At 37.6% G+C, this 15,845-nt stretch overlaps 1 protein-coding gene across 2 annotated transcripts in view; it reads right to left on the bottom strand.

Annotated features, from left to right (window-relative positions):
* Positions 1–1,401: 1,401 nt before the first annotated feature.
* The window catches only part of LOC111155226 (origin recognition complex subunit 5), an 89,854-nt gene continuing 75,410 nt past the window's right edge, over positions 1,402–15,845 (bottom strand). The window contains exons 13-14 of one of the 2 annotated variants that reach the window (XM_022515346.1): positions 12,246–12,358; positions 1,402–2,202 (exon numbers count right to left, since the gene is read on the bottom strand). In XM_022515346.1, coding sequence (XP_022371054.1) covers positions 2,157–2,202; positions 12,246–12,358 — 159 coding nt within the window. In that variant the 3' untranslated portion in view covers positions 1,402–2,156. The remainder of the gene's footprint in view (positions 2,203–12,245; positions 12,359–15,845) is intronic. The other variant, XM_022515347.1, reaches the window with a different exon arrangement.

Below are 15,845 nucleotides of genomic sequence, written 5' to 3'. Positions count from 1 at the left end.
ACACAGCTGCAAATAGCAAGATTTCACCCTTTTTTATGACTAAGTAGTACTCCACTGCATATATGTACCACATCTTTATCCATTCATCCATCGATGGACACTTGGGTTGCTTCCATATCCTGGCTACTGGAAATAATGCAGTGAACACACTGGTACATCTACCTTTTCAATTTAGTTTTTCACTTTCTTCAGATAAATCGCCAGAAGTAGAATTGCTGGATCATATGGTGGCTCTATTTTTAATTTTTTGAGGAAACTCCATACGGCTTTCCATAGTGGCTGCACCAATTTCCATTCCCAAGGCATCTCCTCTCTTAATGGAAATATCTGGCCCATCAGCCAGCGTAATTCTCACCATTAGATTCCTTCTTGTAATTGCAGATTCGTATCTTCCCATTACAGAATTCATTTGCAGATGACCCTTGTTAAAATGCTAATACCCATATTAAGCTCTGTTAGCCTTCATTTAAATAAATTAATCAAATTAGTTAGTGAGTCATTTAGCAAGCCATTAGAAAGGGAATTACAAACAAAGAAGTTCTTTTGGTCCAGTCAGGAGCAGGGAAAATCTGGTTACAAGGTCTCCTGCAGGGAAGCCACACATGGGCCTGGTGGCACCTGGTGTGGCAGGACGGGACAGGCAAGGTACTGGGCAGGGGACAGGTGGTCAGCAGACATGGAGAATTACTTCCATTACAAAGTACACTGTACTTTGTCTCCTTTACATCCTTCACCCCTGTGCCCCATTTGACGATCTCTTCTCCTTCGACATTCCAGAGTTCTTCCCTCAAAATGCAGATTGGTCCCAACTTATCCAAGAAGGCTGCACAGCAGATCTGCCACTTCATAGCCAACTATGAGGGGCTGAAAACTCTCCCAAGTGGCACTGCTCCTGATTGAATCAGCGACCCACACAGCTTTCTACTTTAATGATACCTGGATTTCTACAGGCAGGAAACCTAAGCCTGAAATCACAACGCATATGGCTTTCCCCTGGTTCTGGTTTCTCCAAACATCTTCTGGAACACAAAATTTCACCGCTTTCTGTGGGGCAAGAGATGTAGGGCGAGGGTGGATGCCATCCTTTGGGAGGCAAACAGGAAGTCCATTCCTGCTCCCCGACTCATTACCTCTAAACAAATGCAAGCTCACAGCTGCTTGTCTTCCTTGATCCAGAATGTGGCAATAACTACACGAAAAGGCTTCCTACCTGGCACTGTATGTTGGGAGAATTTTTCTTCAAAAAAGGAATGAAAGAATAAAATGCCCCTGACATGTAAACTAGGCTCTGTAATTAAGCACTCTAAATCTGCTTAGGACAATTTTTTAGTATTCAACTGCTAATGGAACTCTTCTTCAAAAATATGAAAAGAAAACCAGACCCAAGGTTCATAACCGATATAACAGGAAAACATTTTATTGTGGAACTCTTAAAGGCCAATGATTAAAAAAGGAAAAGAAAACTATCCGGCAGATTAAAAAGCTAGGCTGGGTGGTTAATCGCCAGAGTGACCAGAAAAACCGCACACGCGAGCATACCGCAGATACGAAGCAGGCTTAGAGATGGAAAGCTGGCCTGTATCTGATCAAACTACCTTGTGGTTGTGAGAAAATCAGGGTGAGGAATAAGCATACACAAGCTTGGATTTTTTTTAAAAAAAATCAACTTCTATTTATTATATTTTGCAACTATGATCTTTTAAAACGGTGGCCTTAGGAAAATCTGCTTTGGCAAGCAACTGCAGAGGCTCCTGTGGAGAGGAAGTGAAAAGACTGGGCTTATATACAAGGGCTGCTGGCACGTTCAAAGCGCAGGGGATAGTTCACAGAGCAGAATGTAGTCCTAAGTAAATGGGTTTCAGGCAATTTCAGTGTTAAGATAACATCATTAAGAGTAGAACAGATTGTGCTCAAACCCTGCTGTTTATAATTAACACGTTGCTTCCAAATACTCCAGGGTCCCTGGTAAATAGTCTTCTGCTCACATCCACCCAGACCAATCAGAGTATTTTCATCAGATTCCATGCTGGGCCAGCACCTGTCTGGACAAATCCAATAGAGCCAAAGAACTCCTCTCCCTGGCCAGCTAAGTAGATGGATGAACACAGCTTGGCTTAGTCATTGTCACAGTGTCCATATGGCTTTGAAGCTTATTTTCACAAGAAATCATACAAGTATTTTATTATGTCAAAGTTCACCGTCCTATAAACAAAAATAGATAATATGTTAGCATCCTCACCCCTAGACTGCTCAGCTTTGTATGTGTGGTTCTGGGAAGCACATGCAAAACAATTCACAACCAATGCTAACCAATTCTATAGTGCTATCAAAAGCACCATAATAGGAATGGAATTAATTTTATAAAATGTCACTTGGAACAAAGTTTCTTTAAAAAGGTTTTTTTTCCTCCCATGCATAAAGTTTGCTTTTCTGAAAAAAAGGAAACGAAGTTAGAACTATTCAACATTCTGTATTTCAATTATACTAAAGAAAGTTTAGATTTCATTTGAAAGCTATTTGTTTTTTTGTCTAATAACCAGAGTAAAGTAATTAGAGATGCAGAAGTATTTAAATCTTCTCTGCTTCTGAACACTGTTTATCTTCCCAAACACCTGTTTTATCATTACATAATGCATAGCTCATCCGTCCTTGTTCGTAGCTTTCATTCTTTTCAGTCTTCTAACACTGGGTGACCTGTATGTGTATTGTAACTAAATCTGTATGATCCAAGAATACGATACAACAAACAGACGATGTAGATGTATATTTTTGTACTCTGATGGCAGGCAGAATAAAATAGAGAGACAGAGACATATAATTATTCTTCTTTCTCCAAACTCATTCTTCACTATAAATATTCAGACTTGGAGGTTTATTATTTGAATAAATGGTCAAAATAATTAGTTATAATGATCTAGCGATAAGTATAAAATTAAAGCCTTAAAGTATTCAATTCTGCAAAAATAATCATCCATGGGAGAACGGTCTTTTAAAGATTCACTAATTGCACACTCTTATTTATTAAACCATCATCAATTAATGTTTTTGTCTATCATTTTGTAATACACGTTCTAAAAAAGTTTCTAAGCAAATGACTGACATATCAAATATTGTTTAAAATGTGGAAGAGGGAACTATGGATACTGCTTATGAAAACACATTTAAAAATAGCTCCAGTGAGATGCTCCAGCTATTGTGGTGCCTAACGTAGGACCAAAGAATACCTTACTGTTTTATACCTTACTGCCTCTGAAGAATACTAAACCTTTCCAAGTGGTATAAAAACATTTCCAAGACAATCCTGTTGTCATTAAGAGTAATAAAATAACTGAAAACAAGTATTAAAATAAAATTCTCAAGCATAAAGACATAAAATATGTGGTTATTACCTCATCATCTCTTTTAATGTTTTTCTTCCATTCAATTCTAGGACCTCCCAAAAATACTGGCAACAAGGTACCACAAGGCATTTTTTTAAAAAACAAAATCATAAGAAGTACAAACTTCCAGTTGGACAAAATTACCAAAAAACATAAATCATAACGGTCCAAAAGATCTTTTTTTAGAGGATCTTAGAAGGAAATGGATGTAAGAAGCTATTTCTAACCACAGGCAGAAAGGTAAGGGGAATGTGTGTGTTTCTCCAGGGATATATATCCACCATAACTTTGGGTCTTAAGGTTATAAACCTAAAGTAACAAGATAAGGTGGACTTCATGTTAAATTTTATTATTTTGGGCTTTGGGGTTTTTTGACATTGTGTGGGGAAAAAAATTTAGAAGCAGCTAAGATGAAAACATTTACATTCCAAAACTACAAGATTAGAAGCTATTATTTGATAGAATGGGAGACAGTCATACAAAATAACCAATACAAAGACACACCTACAATACTAAGGAGGGAAAAGAACAGAATTACAACTCAGTAGTGACAGCACAGGAAAAGCGTCGGGATCACGGACTAGGACCAGAAGAAAACACGAACAAATGAAATACTGAGATTTGTTAGTGGTGGGGCTCCTCTATTCTACTCAGTCTAGTTGGGTAACTTTAGTAGTTTCTGCAATAAAGTTTTCTTTGGTAGAACAAATGGACTGATGGAAAAACACTACGCTCTTTAAGTGTCTTTTATAAGACACTTAAAGAATCTATAAAAGTTTCACTATGTTCCCTTTCTCTGCTTTGCCACTAGAAAGTACTCAAACAAACTAAATGATACCATTAAGATTTTTGGATTTTTTTCAAGACAGACAATTATTCAGGAATTGAATATATAAGATCATTCCTTTAAGAAACATTTACTGCCCAAGATGTATGAATGTCTTTATCATCCCTCCATCCCCTAATGTAAACAGGTGACTTGCCAACTGGTCCCCACATATATTATTCTAAAACAAGGAAGAATTTGAAAGAATAACCACAAGGAAAACATCAAAAATTATGTCACACATTCCAAAGATAACTTTTTGCTTTATAGGACGCAGAGAAAAACAATTTACTGTAAACAACTTTAATAAACAACTGTAGAAACTTTAAATTTCTACAGAGAGAATTATGTGCTTTGTATGTACTTTTCTCTGGCTTTTCATGGCTTCAGATGCATATTAAATTTATATAAATATGATGTTAAGGTTTTGGATAGTTTTTATATAATATGGAGATTCTTAGAACTAAAATGAATCATTTTCTAAACTAAGCATATAGAAAAAATAGGATAAACACAAATAATATCAGTGACAATTTGCCTAGGAGTAATTAATTCTTAAATCAGAATTCAGAATACTTTAATACAAGTTAGTTAAATGAAATGCCTAAAGATTTAAGATTTAATTTTGCTTTTATCCTTTGATTACATTTTATCAATTCTTTCACTACACTGAAATACTTTTTTTCTCACAGGGTACTACTTTATTTCCTTTTACTTTTGTGGGCAGTTTGAGTTATTTTTTAGTTTGGTTCCACTGACAACTTGCAACCAGACAACTTTAAGCAATCTTCTTATGTTAGCAATGACTGTGTAAGAAAGAAACTTTAAACTACCATTCACATTAAGAACAACCCAAGGACAATTATTTAATGTTTCTCATCATTTTTCTTCTCCCATATTCTACCTCCATATTTTGTGCTTCCTTTAAAGCCTCCCACTGCTTCTCTGTCCAAACCTTTCCCCTGTTCCTTGGTCAGTAAATTTCTCTACATCCTTTACCTCTTCCATGAATGTTTTTTTCTCTTCTGGGCTTAACTGTAATCTGGCTACCCCTGAAGGACCTTGTCTCCTCTCCAGCTCTTTCTAATGATTAAATTCCAGGCAGTCCTTTGGGTAGGGTTGGTGTCCTCGTGCAAAAAGCTCTGCTCCTCTGATACCTGGTTCATTCCGCTCACCACCTTGTGTCCCCCTGTCACTATGTCTTAGTCACTGACTCATGCCGCAACCCAGTTTGGTCTTCCTCTCCATCCTAAACTCTGCATAGTGACCTCATTCCATGTGTGTCTTTCCTAACTCCAATGGCCTTTTTTATCTCATGATCATATTCAGAAATAATCTACCTCTAAAAACATAAATTCAGGCATGCTGTCCTCTGATCCCCAAGCTCTTTCTCAAAGCTACCTGAAACACCTTGACATAACCAGTTCACAAGCTCCCTCACTTCACTTACTTGTGACCTACAAATACTTATTGAGTATTATGTGCTAGGCACTGAACTACTGGCCCTCTGCTGGCTTTATTTCCTTCCTTCCCTTCCTAACTTAGACTCCATGGTCCATCACTTCAAGCACTCACTTGCTAGCATCCACCAAATTTACCTGGCAAAACCTCAGTCCTAAGTGATTTCAACAATATCCCTTTGCTGTCCCAGTACTTACCACATGGAATGCTATTATAGAAGATCTTAAGTTCCACAGATTGGTGTCACTGTAAATTCAAGGTCAGGAATTTTAAATGGGCCCTCAGTACTCCCAGCAAGTTCCTTCTCCTGATGGCACCTTCTTCTATTCCCCACAGCAGTTATTTCAAATACCCATATTCCTCTCGAACTGCTATTGCTTCTGTCCTTATTCTCAGTTTTGCCTCTCCGTTTATTTCTTTTTAAATATGTTATTTATTTATTTGACACAGAAAGAGAGAGATCACAAGAAGAGGGAATGGCAGGCAGAGGGAGAGGGAGAAGCAGGCTTCCCACCAAACGAGGACCCCAATATGGGGCTTGATCCCAGAACCCGGGGATCATGACCTGAGCCGAAGGCAAATGCTTAACTGACTGAGCCACCCAGGTGCCCCTTTGTCTCGCCAGTTAGAGGCAAAATAGAAGACATCAGAATTCCCTTGACTTATTGCCACCAAACTTCCAAACTCAGCTCCATCTGAATCCACTTTTTCCTCATGTTATAATGCAAAAAGAGCCTCCTCTTTCATCCAGGGCTATTTCTTTCAACTCATGTTTCTAAAATCCCATGTTGATATATCATTTCAGACTTTAATATCTCTGTCCTCTGTATCATTAATTCTCCTCTATCACCCCTTTCCCATCAGCATTTAAATATGTTCAAACTTTTAAATAATAATAACCCTGCTATAGCTCCACGACCCCTTTAGTAGGTAACAATCCTCTCTTCCTTTTCACAGCAAAAAGAATCCTAGAATACAGGCTCATGAGGATAGGATATAAATCTGTTCTACTTGTTGCTATATTCCCAAAGCCTAGCACAGTGATCATAATGGGCAACACAACAAATATTAAGTGAACAAATGAATTAGAAACATTCTATCTGCTGCATCAATTTTCTTATAAATACTATTTAAATATGCTATAATCTGACTTCTAAACCACTATATTCCTGTAACTATTCCTGATAAAGTTACAAATGATTGTTTTCCATTTTGTTTTGTTTTGTTTTTTTAAGATTTTATTTATTTGACAGACAGAGATCACAAGTAGGCAGAGAGGCAGGCAGAGGAGGGGCGGGAAGCAGGCTCCCTGCTGAGCACAGATCCCGATGTGGGGCTCGATCCCAGAATCCTGAGATCATGACCTGAGCCCAGGGCAGATGCTTAACTGACTGAGCCACCCAGGCGCCCCTACAAATGACCGTTTCATCATTAAATCAGGTGGACTCGGATTTCTGGGCATCAGTTTGCCAGTTTTGACCATCACTCCCCTCCCTGAGGTTTTCCTACTTTTCTTGTGTATGTACCTCCATATATAACTGCTTAACCCACTTAAGCCTGTATCACAAGTACTTTTCTCTTTTTATCCTTCCAAAGTATGATTTTTAATAACTGTGTAGCGTTTTTTTAAATTAGAATGTACAATAAATTATTGATCCATTCTCCTGTTTTGGACATTTAGGCTGTGTCCTGTGATCTGATCATTCATTCTCTACCACAGGAGTCTGGAACTAGACATACCTACCTCTTCTTTGCTAAGTATCCTTGCAATCTCTTATCTCCACCACACCTTTATTTGGAATGAAACTCTGTCTCCTTAGCTCCCTTCTTGTTGCTGCCCCAAAAGACAAGCTCACAATGGTTCCCCGTCATCTGAAGTTTTACTGCTAATCGCTATAGGAAAACATGAACTATTTATATATTTAGCATATACTAAGTTTAAAGCATTGTTTAAGTTTAGTTAAGGCAGTAATTGGCACAAATACAGTCTCTGTTTTGAGCTTCACAGACTTCACTGCAGAAAGATGAACTCTAATTATTAAGTAATTAAAACTATGATAAGTATCAGAGGATAACAATGAGACCTGTATACTTGTATACCTGTATACTGTGATTAGAGTGGGGGGATGATGGTGGTCATGGTATGTTTAGGAATGCTTCTTTTTCATTTAAATTGAAATGTATAGGTTATGCGGTGGTTAGCTAGATAAAGGAGAGGAGGTGATGGAAAGTGCTGCATTTACAAAGATGGGAAGCAGAATGGTGAATATGAAGAAATAAAAACAGCCAGCAAGTTAAAATGCAAATACCTAGGGAAGCAGTGTGTGTACCAGATGTGGCTGGGCAACATAATGATATGGCAGAGGCCAGATCACTGGGGCCTTGTAAGCTACATTAAAGATTTTTGTTGTTTTTTTTTTAATCCCAAGAGTCATAGGAAACTACTAAAGACTTTTTTTTTGGGGGGGTGTATAATGGACGTATAATGTTATATTATTTTCAGGAGCAAAACATCAACATATCGATTCCACAGTTCCATACATTAGTCAGGGCTCACACAGTAAGTGTAGTCACCATCTGTCACCAAACAACATTACCCCAATCTTACTGACTACATTTCTTATTCTGTATTTTTCATCTCCATGAATTATTTATTTTGTAACTGGAAGTTTGTACTTTTTAATCCCCTTTATCTATTTCACCTATCTCCCCACCTATTTCTCCTCTGGCAACCACGAATTTGTTGTCTGCATTTAAAGAATTTGTTTTTTAGATTCTACATATAAGTGAAATCATATGGGATTTGTCTTTCTCAGCCTGACTTACTTCCCTTAGCATGGTATCTTCTAGATCCTCCCACCTTGTTGCAAATAGCAAGATCTCATCCCTTTTATATGACTAATAGTCCATTGCATATATGTACCGCATCTTTATCCATTCATCTACCAAAAGACATGTGGGTTCCTTCCATATCTTGGCTATTGAAAATAATGCTGCAATAAACATAGAGGTGCATATATCTTTTCAAATTAGTGGAGGCTTTTTTTCATAAGGAGTTAATATCCAAATATATAAAGAACCTACACCACTCAACATTACACACACACAAAAAATCCAATCCAATTAAAAAAGAGGATTAAAAGAAATTTAAAAATTAACAGAGGACATGAAGAGACACTTCTGCAAAGAAAAGATACTCAGTCATCATCATTGAATCATCAGAGAAATGCACATCAAAACCACAATGAGATTATCTCCTCACACCAGTCAGAATGGCTAGTATCAAAAATACAAGAAATAACAAGTGTTGGTGAAGATGGGGAGAAAAGAGAACCATCGTGTACTGCTGGTGGGAATATAAGTTGGTATAGCCCCTGTGGAAAACAGTACAGAGGTGCCTCAAAAAATTAAAAATAGAAATACCGTATGATCCAGTAATTTCACTATTCTGTATGTACCCCAAAAAACGGAAACACTAACTCAGAAAGATATATTGCAGACTTTTAAGTAGGAGGGTGCCATTAAATTTGTATAAGATCATTCTGGCTGTAGTGTGGACAAGTTACAAAGGGTAAGAGCGGACAGAAGACAAGTCAGGAGGCTACTAGAGAAGAGATGGTGGTGGCCTGGTCTAGAGAGGTAACAGTACAAAGTAAAAGTAAAAAGTGAATGAATTTGAGATCTACAGGAGGGACTTTGTAGTCAACAGGACTAATGCTTGGACACTGCAAGTGTGGGAGAGAGAAATGTGAAGAATGACTCCCAGGTCTGAGGCCTGTACGACATGGCAGACTGCAGTGTTAACCACTGAAATAGGCAACAGGAGAGGAAAGCTGAATCATTATTTTTTTGTTAGCAGGCAGAAGTCGAGGTTAGAATTCCAGAGTTCAGTTTTGGAAATGTATTGATTTAGCTGAAAAACATCTAATAAAGGTCAAGAATATTAGAATTAAAGGTCTGGCCTTTAAAAACTGAGGAGTTATTAATATGGAGATGGTTGTTTAAGTCATGGGTATAGCTAAAACTGCCTAGGGGAGAAGTACAATAGGAACAGAGAAAAAGAGCCAGGTCTCAAGGACCAGCTACATTTAAAGGTCAGGTGGAAAGGAAAAACTGGCCAAACAATCTTAGAAAAAATAGCTAAAGAATAAAGGGGAAATTCAGAAGACTGGAATCATGGCTTTAAGAAAAGCATTTTAAGGAGAGTGATCATCAGTGTTAGATGCCACTGAGAAGACAAACAGCCTGAGAACATTTCAAAAACCTTTTGGGAAAGATGGAGGAGATAAAATTCAGATCAACAGGTGGAAGAGAACCCCCCCCCCACCTACTGAAAAAGTAAAGAGAGAAGATGAACACCAATGTAGGTAACTGAAGGAGTTCTCAACTGATGGTTACAATTTCGTTCTGTAAAACAGGTGAATGCTGAACAGAGTAAACTGGAAAAGAGTCAAGAATCTAGGTTAAAAAGAACGCTGTGAACCATGTGCTCTATTCTTCAATACATGAGGTGGGATGGGTGGGAGGCTGGTAGAAGATAATCAAGTATAAGGAAAATGTAGAAACAGAGCCAGACTGCACAAGGCCCAAAGAAGTCCACGTTTGTACAATAACTTGGGGGCAGTGGCAATCTGGAAGTGGCGACAAGAAAGAAGGGTGGCACTTAAGGAGCACCCAACCATGAGAGCTTAGTGCATGAGAAAATAAGTAGCTACCATTAGAGGTAACTCCAGGGGAAGGAGTATCCCCACATAAGAATCAGGCTTTCATTAAGGCAACGAGGAATATTAGAAGACAGCAGGATATGGGAGGGAGAGAAAGAAAGAACGGAAGGTTTTATGAGCAGAAAAAGAACACAAAATATCATGGGGATGAGGAAGTGGAAGAGGGAATATGTGGGAGGAGGGAGGTGGTTATTCTTTGGACACTGCCCAAGGAAGGCAAAGAAGAGAAAATAAAATAACAAAGCAAGTTACAGAGATCCCAGGTTCTATGACAGGATCCCAGGTCTGTAAGTCCTGCTCCCTTCTTAGGTGGTCAATGGAAGCACACTTCTCTGGGTGTGTTTAGTATAACTGATGGCTACGAATCAAGTTCCTGTTTGGTTCACTGTATATTCATCATACTGGGGATTCATAAGCCTCTGTCTTGTACATGTTTATGTTGGGACACAACCCAACATTCAGACAAAATCCCTGAAATAAATACGCTTCATTCAAAAGTTATGTCTTCGACAGAGGCTTGTGCATACAGAGTTTTTAAAATCATTGTTTAGAAAAACAAAGGTACTGCCTTACGGTCACACTGAATACACCCCAAGATTCTGTTCAACTTCTTCTGGGCAAAAGTTTGCCCAGTTTTGCCATGACAACACATTTTAAAACCCTCATTTCAAGTTTTAGAGTCTACATGGCATCAAAATATCTCAAATACCTCCATCATAGTATCACAGAACCTTTTCCTCTGCAAAGGAGACATCAGGGCAGAGGACACCAACCTGTGGACTTTAGAATGTTAGGAAGCTATCAACTTCATTTGAAGAGATCTGCAAATCCATAACATGTCAACCACTATTTTTAGCCTGAATAAATAATGTTTCATGCTTATAATTTTGAAATACATGTAAATATTTTCAGTATTAATTTTGAAGAATATTAAAATTGAGTCTTCGTTATTTAAAAGGGTTGGGAAAGCACTGTCTTACGGACTGTCTTGTTCCACCCACTATTCTACATGCACATTGCCTCTTCTACTACATGGTCTAACAGACTGCTATCCAGCTGCAACCATGAGATGAGGTCATTTATTCATATAAATGGCTGGAACATTTTTCATAACAGTAAGTAGACCTCTCTGTGAGGAAACTCATTACATTTTAGATAGCTCTCATTTTGACAGACATAATTTTTTCCCTAGAACTTCTAATGTTCTAGAATTACTCAGAAGTAATCTCATCCACTTTGTACATGAAAGCCCCTGAAATACTTGAGATGGTTACTGTATCCTCCCTAGGACTTAACTCTCATACCCTGTCCCTCAGTCAGGGAGGTGACATGATTCTTCATTCTACCATTCTCCTCTTGCCCCTTCTTGGCATGTGCCCATCTGTCAATGCCCCCTTTAAAATGCCAAGCACAGAACAGCACACCAGATTTGTTCTGCCTATGGGAACACAGAGCAGACCTATTATATCCCCTGAATGAGACACCAGGAGCATTAAAATCTTAGGACTTAAGCCAGGTCTCTCCCACCTTGTTTAGGACATTTGAGTTTTTTGTAGTCAACTGTCCATTAAATCCTACCTTGCTTCATGGGATCATTATCCCAGTCTTTTAAGGTCTTTCAGAATCTTCGTTTTTGCCATCTAACATATTAGCTACTTCTCCCTGTTTTATGTCATTTGTAAATTGATGAGAGGGTTCATACTACAGTGAAACTTATTCATTCTTGGCATTTAAATGATCTTCTCTTGCTTAACTGACTAATGACATTACATTAGGAAGAACATTAATTTTTATATTTAGTATATCATTTACATAATTCAAGACATTTTACATTAATGATTATTCTCTGCTTACCTAGCAATGGCTCTGATGAAATCTAGAGATACTGTGCATTTGTACTTTGGTCCATCAAGCTGATCATCATGGCCAACCAGGGTTAATAGCTGAAGGGTCACTAGAGAGGTAATCTAACAATAAGAAAACATTTTTATGAGCTGTTTTGATGAGATTACATGATACCCTCATTTCTAAAACATTTTTATATGTAGTTCCTTTGATAGAGATACTTAACTGAATTCACAAGAATAACTACAAAGAATATAACTTTGAAATTGGCATACATAAATTTGTACCATATGCTTAAAGTTCTGGTTAACCTATCAATCAGTCTTTAAGGATTCCACTAGAGACAGCTTTGCTGCTTCATTAATGACTCACACGATTGCTAATTTTTAAAAACTACAAATAAAGCACATTCCTTCTGTACTCAGAATTTTATGGAGTCCCTATCTTGACACCTCAGAATATCAAATCTGTACTCTCTTGAGAATTGAGCAGTTAAAATGTGGATGTGGGCCTTTTTCAGAGTTGGGTAATTGGTTAGATAAGAGATAAATACACCTTTCAGATCTGGGCTTAGTCTTGATCACCAATTGGGTAGTCAGGAAAACACCAAAAGGATTAATACTGGCAAAACTAAAAGTGTATTTTAGTAGGTCCAATCAAAATACAAGATAACTTCACATTCATAAGCCCAACAAAAATATTATGGATGCTAATATCCAAGAAAGAAAGTTGATTCAAGACCTGGAATTCTTTGAGCAGCCCATTCTCTTTTCCCAATATCTTGCCCCACTGCTCCCCGCCTCCCCCAATTTCTTAGTCTCATCTGCTAGGTAACAGAAGAGGTCAGCAATGGCAACAAGAAAAGATAAGGAAACTTGCTTTGTGGCAGTATTTGAGATAAGAGTTTTTAAATCTGTAATACCTAATCACAAGTCTTAAGAATTAAAAATACTCACTTAATTTGAGACAAATACTTTGCAGATGCTCAATAAACATTAGGTAAGTGATTAAAAACAATAATAGCAGTAATGATTTGCTTGGTACCAAGTACTCGATAGAGTATCTCATTTATTCCTCAAAACCTTAGGAGGTGGACATTATTACACTCACTTTATAGATGACCCTTAAAGGTGTTAAATAACTTTCTCCAGATCCTAGAGCTGGTAGGTGGCTTAGCAAGATTTCAAATCTAGAGTCCCTGCTCATCCTAATACACTACACAGACTCCATTCTGTCTCCCATTAAAAGTGTTATGCAGTGTTCAGTCAGCTGTCATTACTTTATTAACAAATTAAAAAATGAACAGATGGTAGATTTCACAGTATTTTATATACAGAAAATTCTATATTTAGCAAATACGAAGCATTTTTGCTAATTAGAAAAACATTTTGTGTTAATACATCAAAATATGAAGCTCTGCATTCAAAAAGCTAAGACTTTAATTTCTAACTCAGTATCACAAATTAGGTTATGCCTTGAAACGTTTTTTATAGATGTGTGTGTTGAAAAGAGTTAATCATTCTGTAGCTGTTGTACACTGTTTTACAGGTCTATTAGAACAAGCTTATTTGTAGGGTTGAAATCTTACAATCTCCAGTTTTTATCTTTCATCTATCAAAATTGACAAAAGGCATTAAAATTCTCCCATTATGAAGAGTCTGTCCTTTTCTTTTTGTAGTTGTTAGGTTTTGCTTTATATTTTTGAACCTGTTATTAAGCGCTTGCACTTAAAAACCACTGTTTTGCTGATAAATTAAACCTTGTCATTACTATCCAATGATTGCTTTCTTCAGTAACGCCTTTGCCTTACAGTGTATTTTTTCTAATATTAATATACCTGTATCAACAATCTCTTAAGTGATAATCTTTTTCCTTTTTCAACATCTTATTTTCTTAGCTTTAGACAGTTCTCATGTAAACAACATGTATACATGCCAGTCTGACAATCTTTACCTTTTAAGTTAGACTATATGCTCTACTTGCTTTTATTACAATGATATTCTAAAATTTTATTTCTATCATTATGTCAACCTGTTTGTTTTTCTTTATGTGTCTTTCTTACCTTTTTGAAAAAGATTTATTTGAGACAGAAAGAGAAAGAGAGACAGTGCATGTGTGTGCACATGAATGGAGGGAGGGGCAGAGAGAGAGAATCTCCAAGTGGACTCCGTGCTGAGCTCAGAGCCTGAAGCTGGGCTCAATCCCAGGACCCCAAGATCATCACCTGAGCCACGATCCAAAACTAGATGCTCAACCAACTGAGCCACCCAGGCACCCTTCATTTTTGCCTTTTACTGAACTGAATTATAGTACCTTTCCATTCTATCATTTGCTCTTCTATCTCGGAAGTAGTTACTTAGTCCAGTTCTAATTTCTGTTTTGATTTCTTCTTTGGCCCCTAAGCTATTTTAGAATTCTTTAATTTCCAACTCATGGAATTTTTAAATTTGGAGATTTAAATTTGGAGATTTCGGGGGGGGGAGGGGCGGTGCGGAGGGAGTTGCTAGAAGTCACAGGGTGTGGTCTGTATACTGGCAATCCTTTGAAATTTGTTGGGACAGCTGAGTTGTCCAGGAGGAAAGAAGAATGCACAGAAACTTGAATGTCACTGTGACAAAGAGTGAAACTGACCACGGTAGTCACCCGGCCAGGCCCCTTCCTTCTTTGTCCCCAAAATGTCTCCAGCTGATGGCAACAGAGCACAAAACATGCCCACAGAATGTGATGACCTCACACCAGGCAAAAAGGTTGGAGATAAGAGTCTTCTCTCTTACTTACGTAAGTACCTATATAATATACCTCCCATTTTGCCTCTTGCCTGTAAAACCTAAAATATTACAATGGGGCTCTTTACTGAAAAAGTGCCAGCCCCTCTATTAGAAAATTGCTAGATACAGATAATTAATTTAACCAATGTGGAAATCAAGATGCTCACTGACTTGCCTGAAGTGATAATGATGGGACAGTGCCAGAAACTCAATTGGCTAGGATTTAACTTTCCTAACTACAACTCAAAACTTTTGAAAATCCTAATGAAACTGTGATCACAGCTATGAGAGCTAACATCTAAAGAGGCATATTAGACACTTGCCTGAAAAACAGTATGTGTTGAACGAATGGGGATGATCTGTAAAAAAGGTAACGTTCAAGAGCACAGACTTGGCAGTGTGCCTCCAGCAAACAGGACTGAAGGGCTCCTTGCACATTAGCTCAGAAATCTGAGTAGGTGCTCACTGTGGAGGTGGAGTTGTTTAGCTGTCATTCAAAGTATTAAGATCATCCAATAATCTCCTTCTCACTCCCACTACTGAACCCACTCTGATTCCATGCTTAATCTTCTCATTTCAGACAAGAAATAAGGAACATTCAAAGTTAGGAAGACCTATCTTCTTCCACTTACTACAGTTCTGATTAATCACTTCAACAAACTGAGCCTCAATTTTCAAAACTAAAAATCAGAAGAATAATAATAATCCAACCATGCAGTATGTTCTAAGTATTTATGAGATAACAAAAATTGAGCAGAAAGTCAAGGTACTATTGCAATGCCTGGCACAGAGGAATTGCTCATTAAATCATACCTATTAAGAAATCAGTATTTTAATTCTG

Source organism: Enhydra lutris, unplaced genomic scaffold (assembly GCF_002288905.1).
Source record: "Enhydra lutris kenyoni isolate GAN:26980312 unplaced genomic scaffold, ASM228890v2 scaffoldscaffold40, whole genome shotgun sequence".
Lineage (NCBI taxonomy): Eukaryota > Metazoa > Chordata > Mammalia > Carnivora > Mustelidae > Enhydra > Enhydra lutris.
This window is presented reverse-complemented; position numbering and strand designations above follow the sequence as displayed.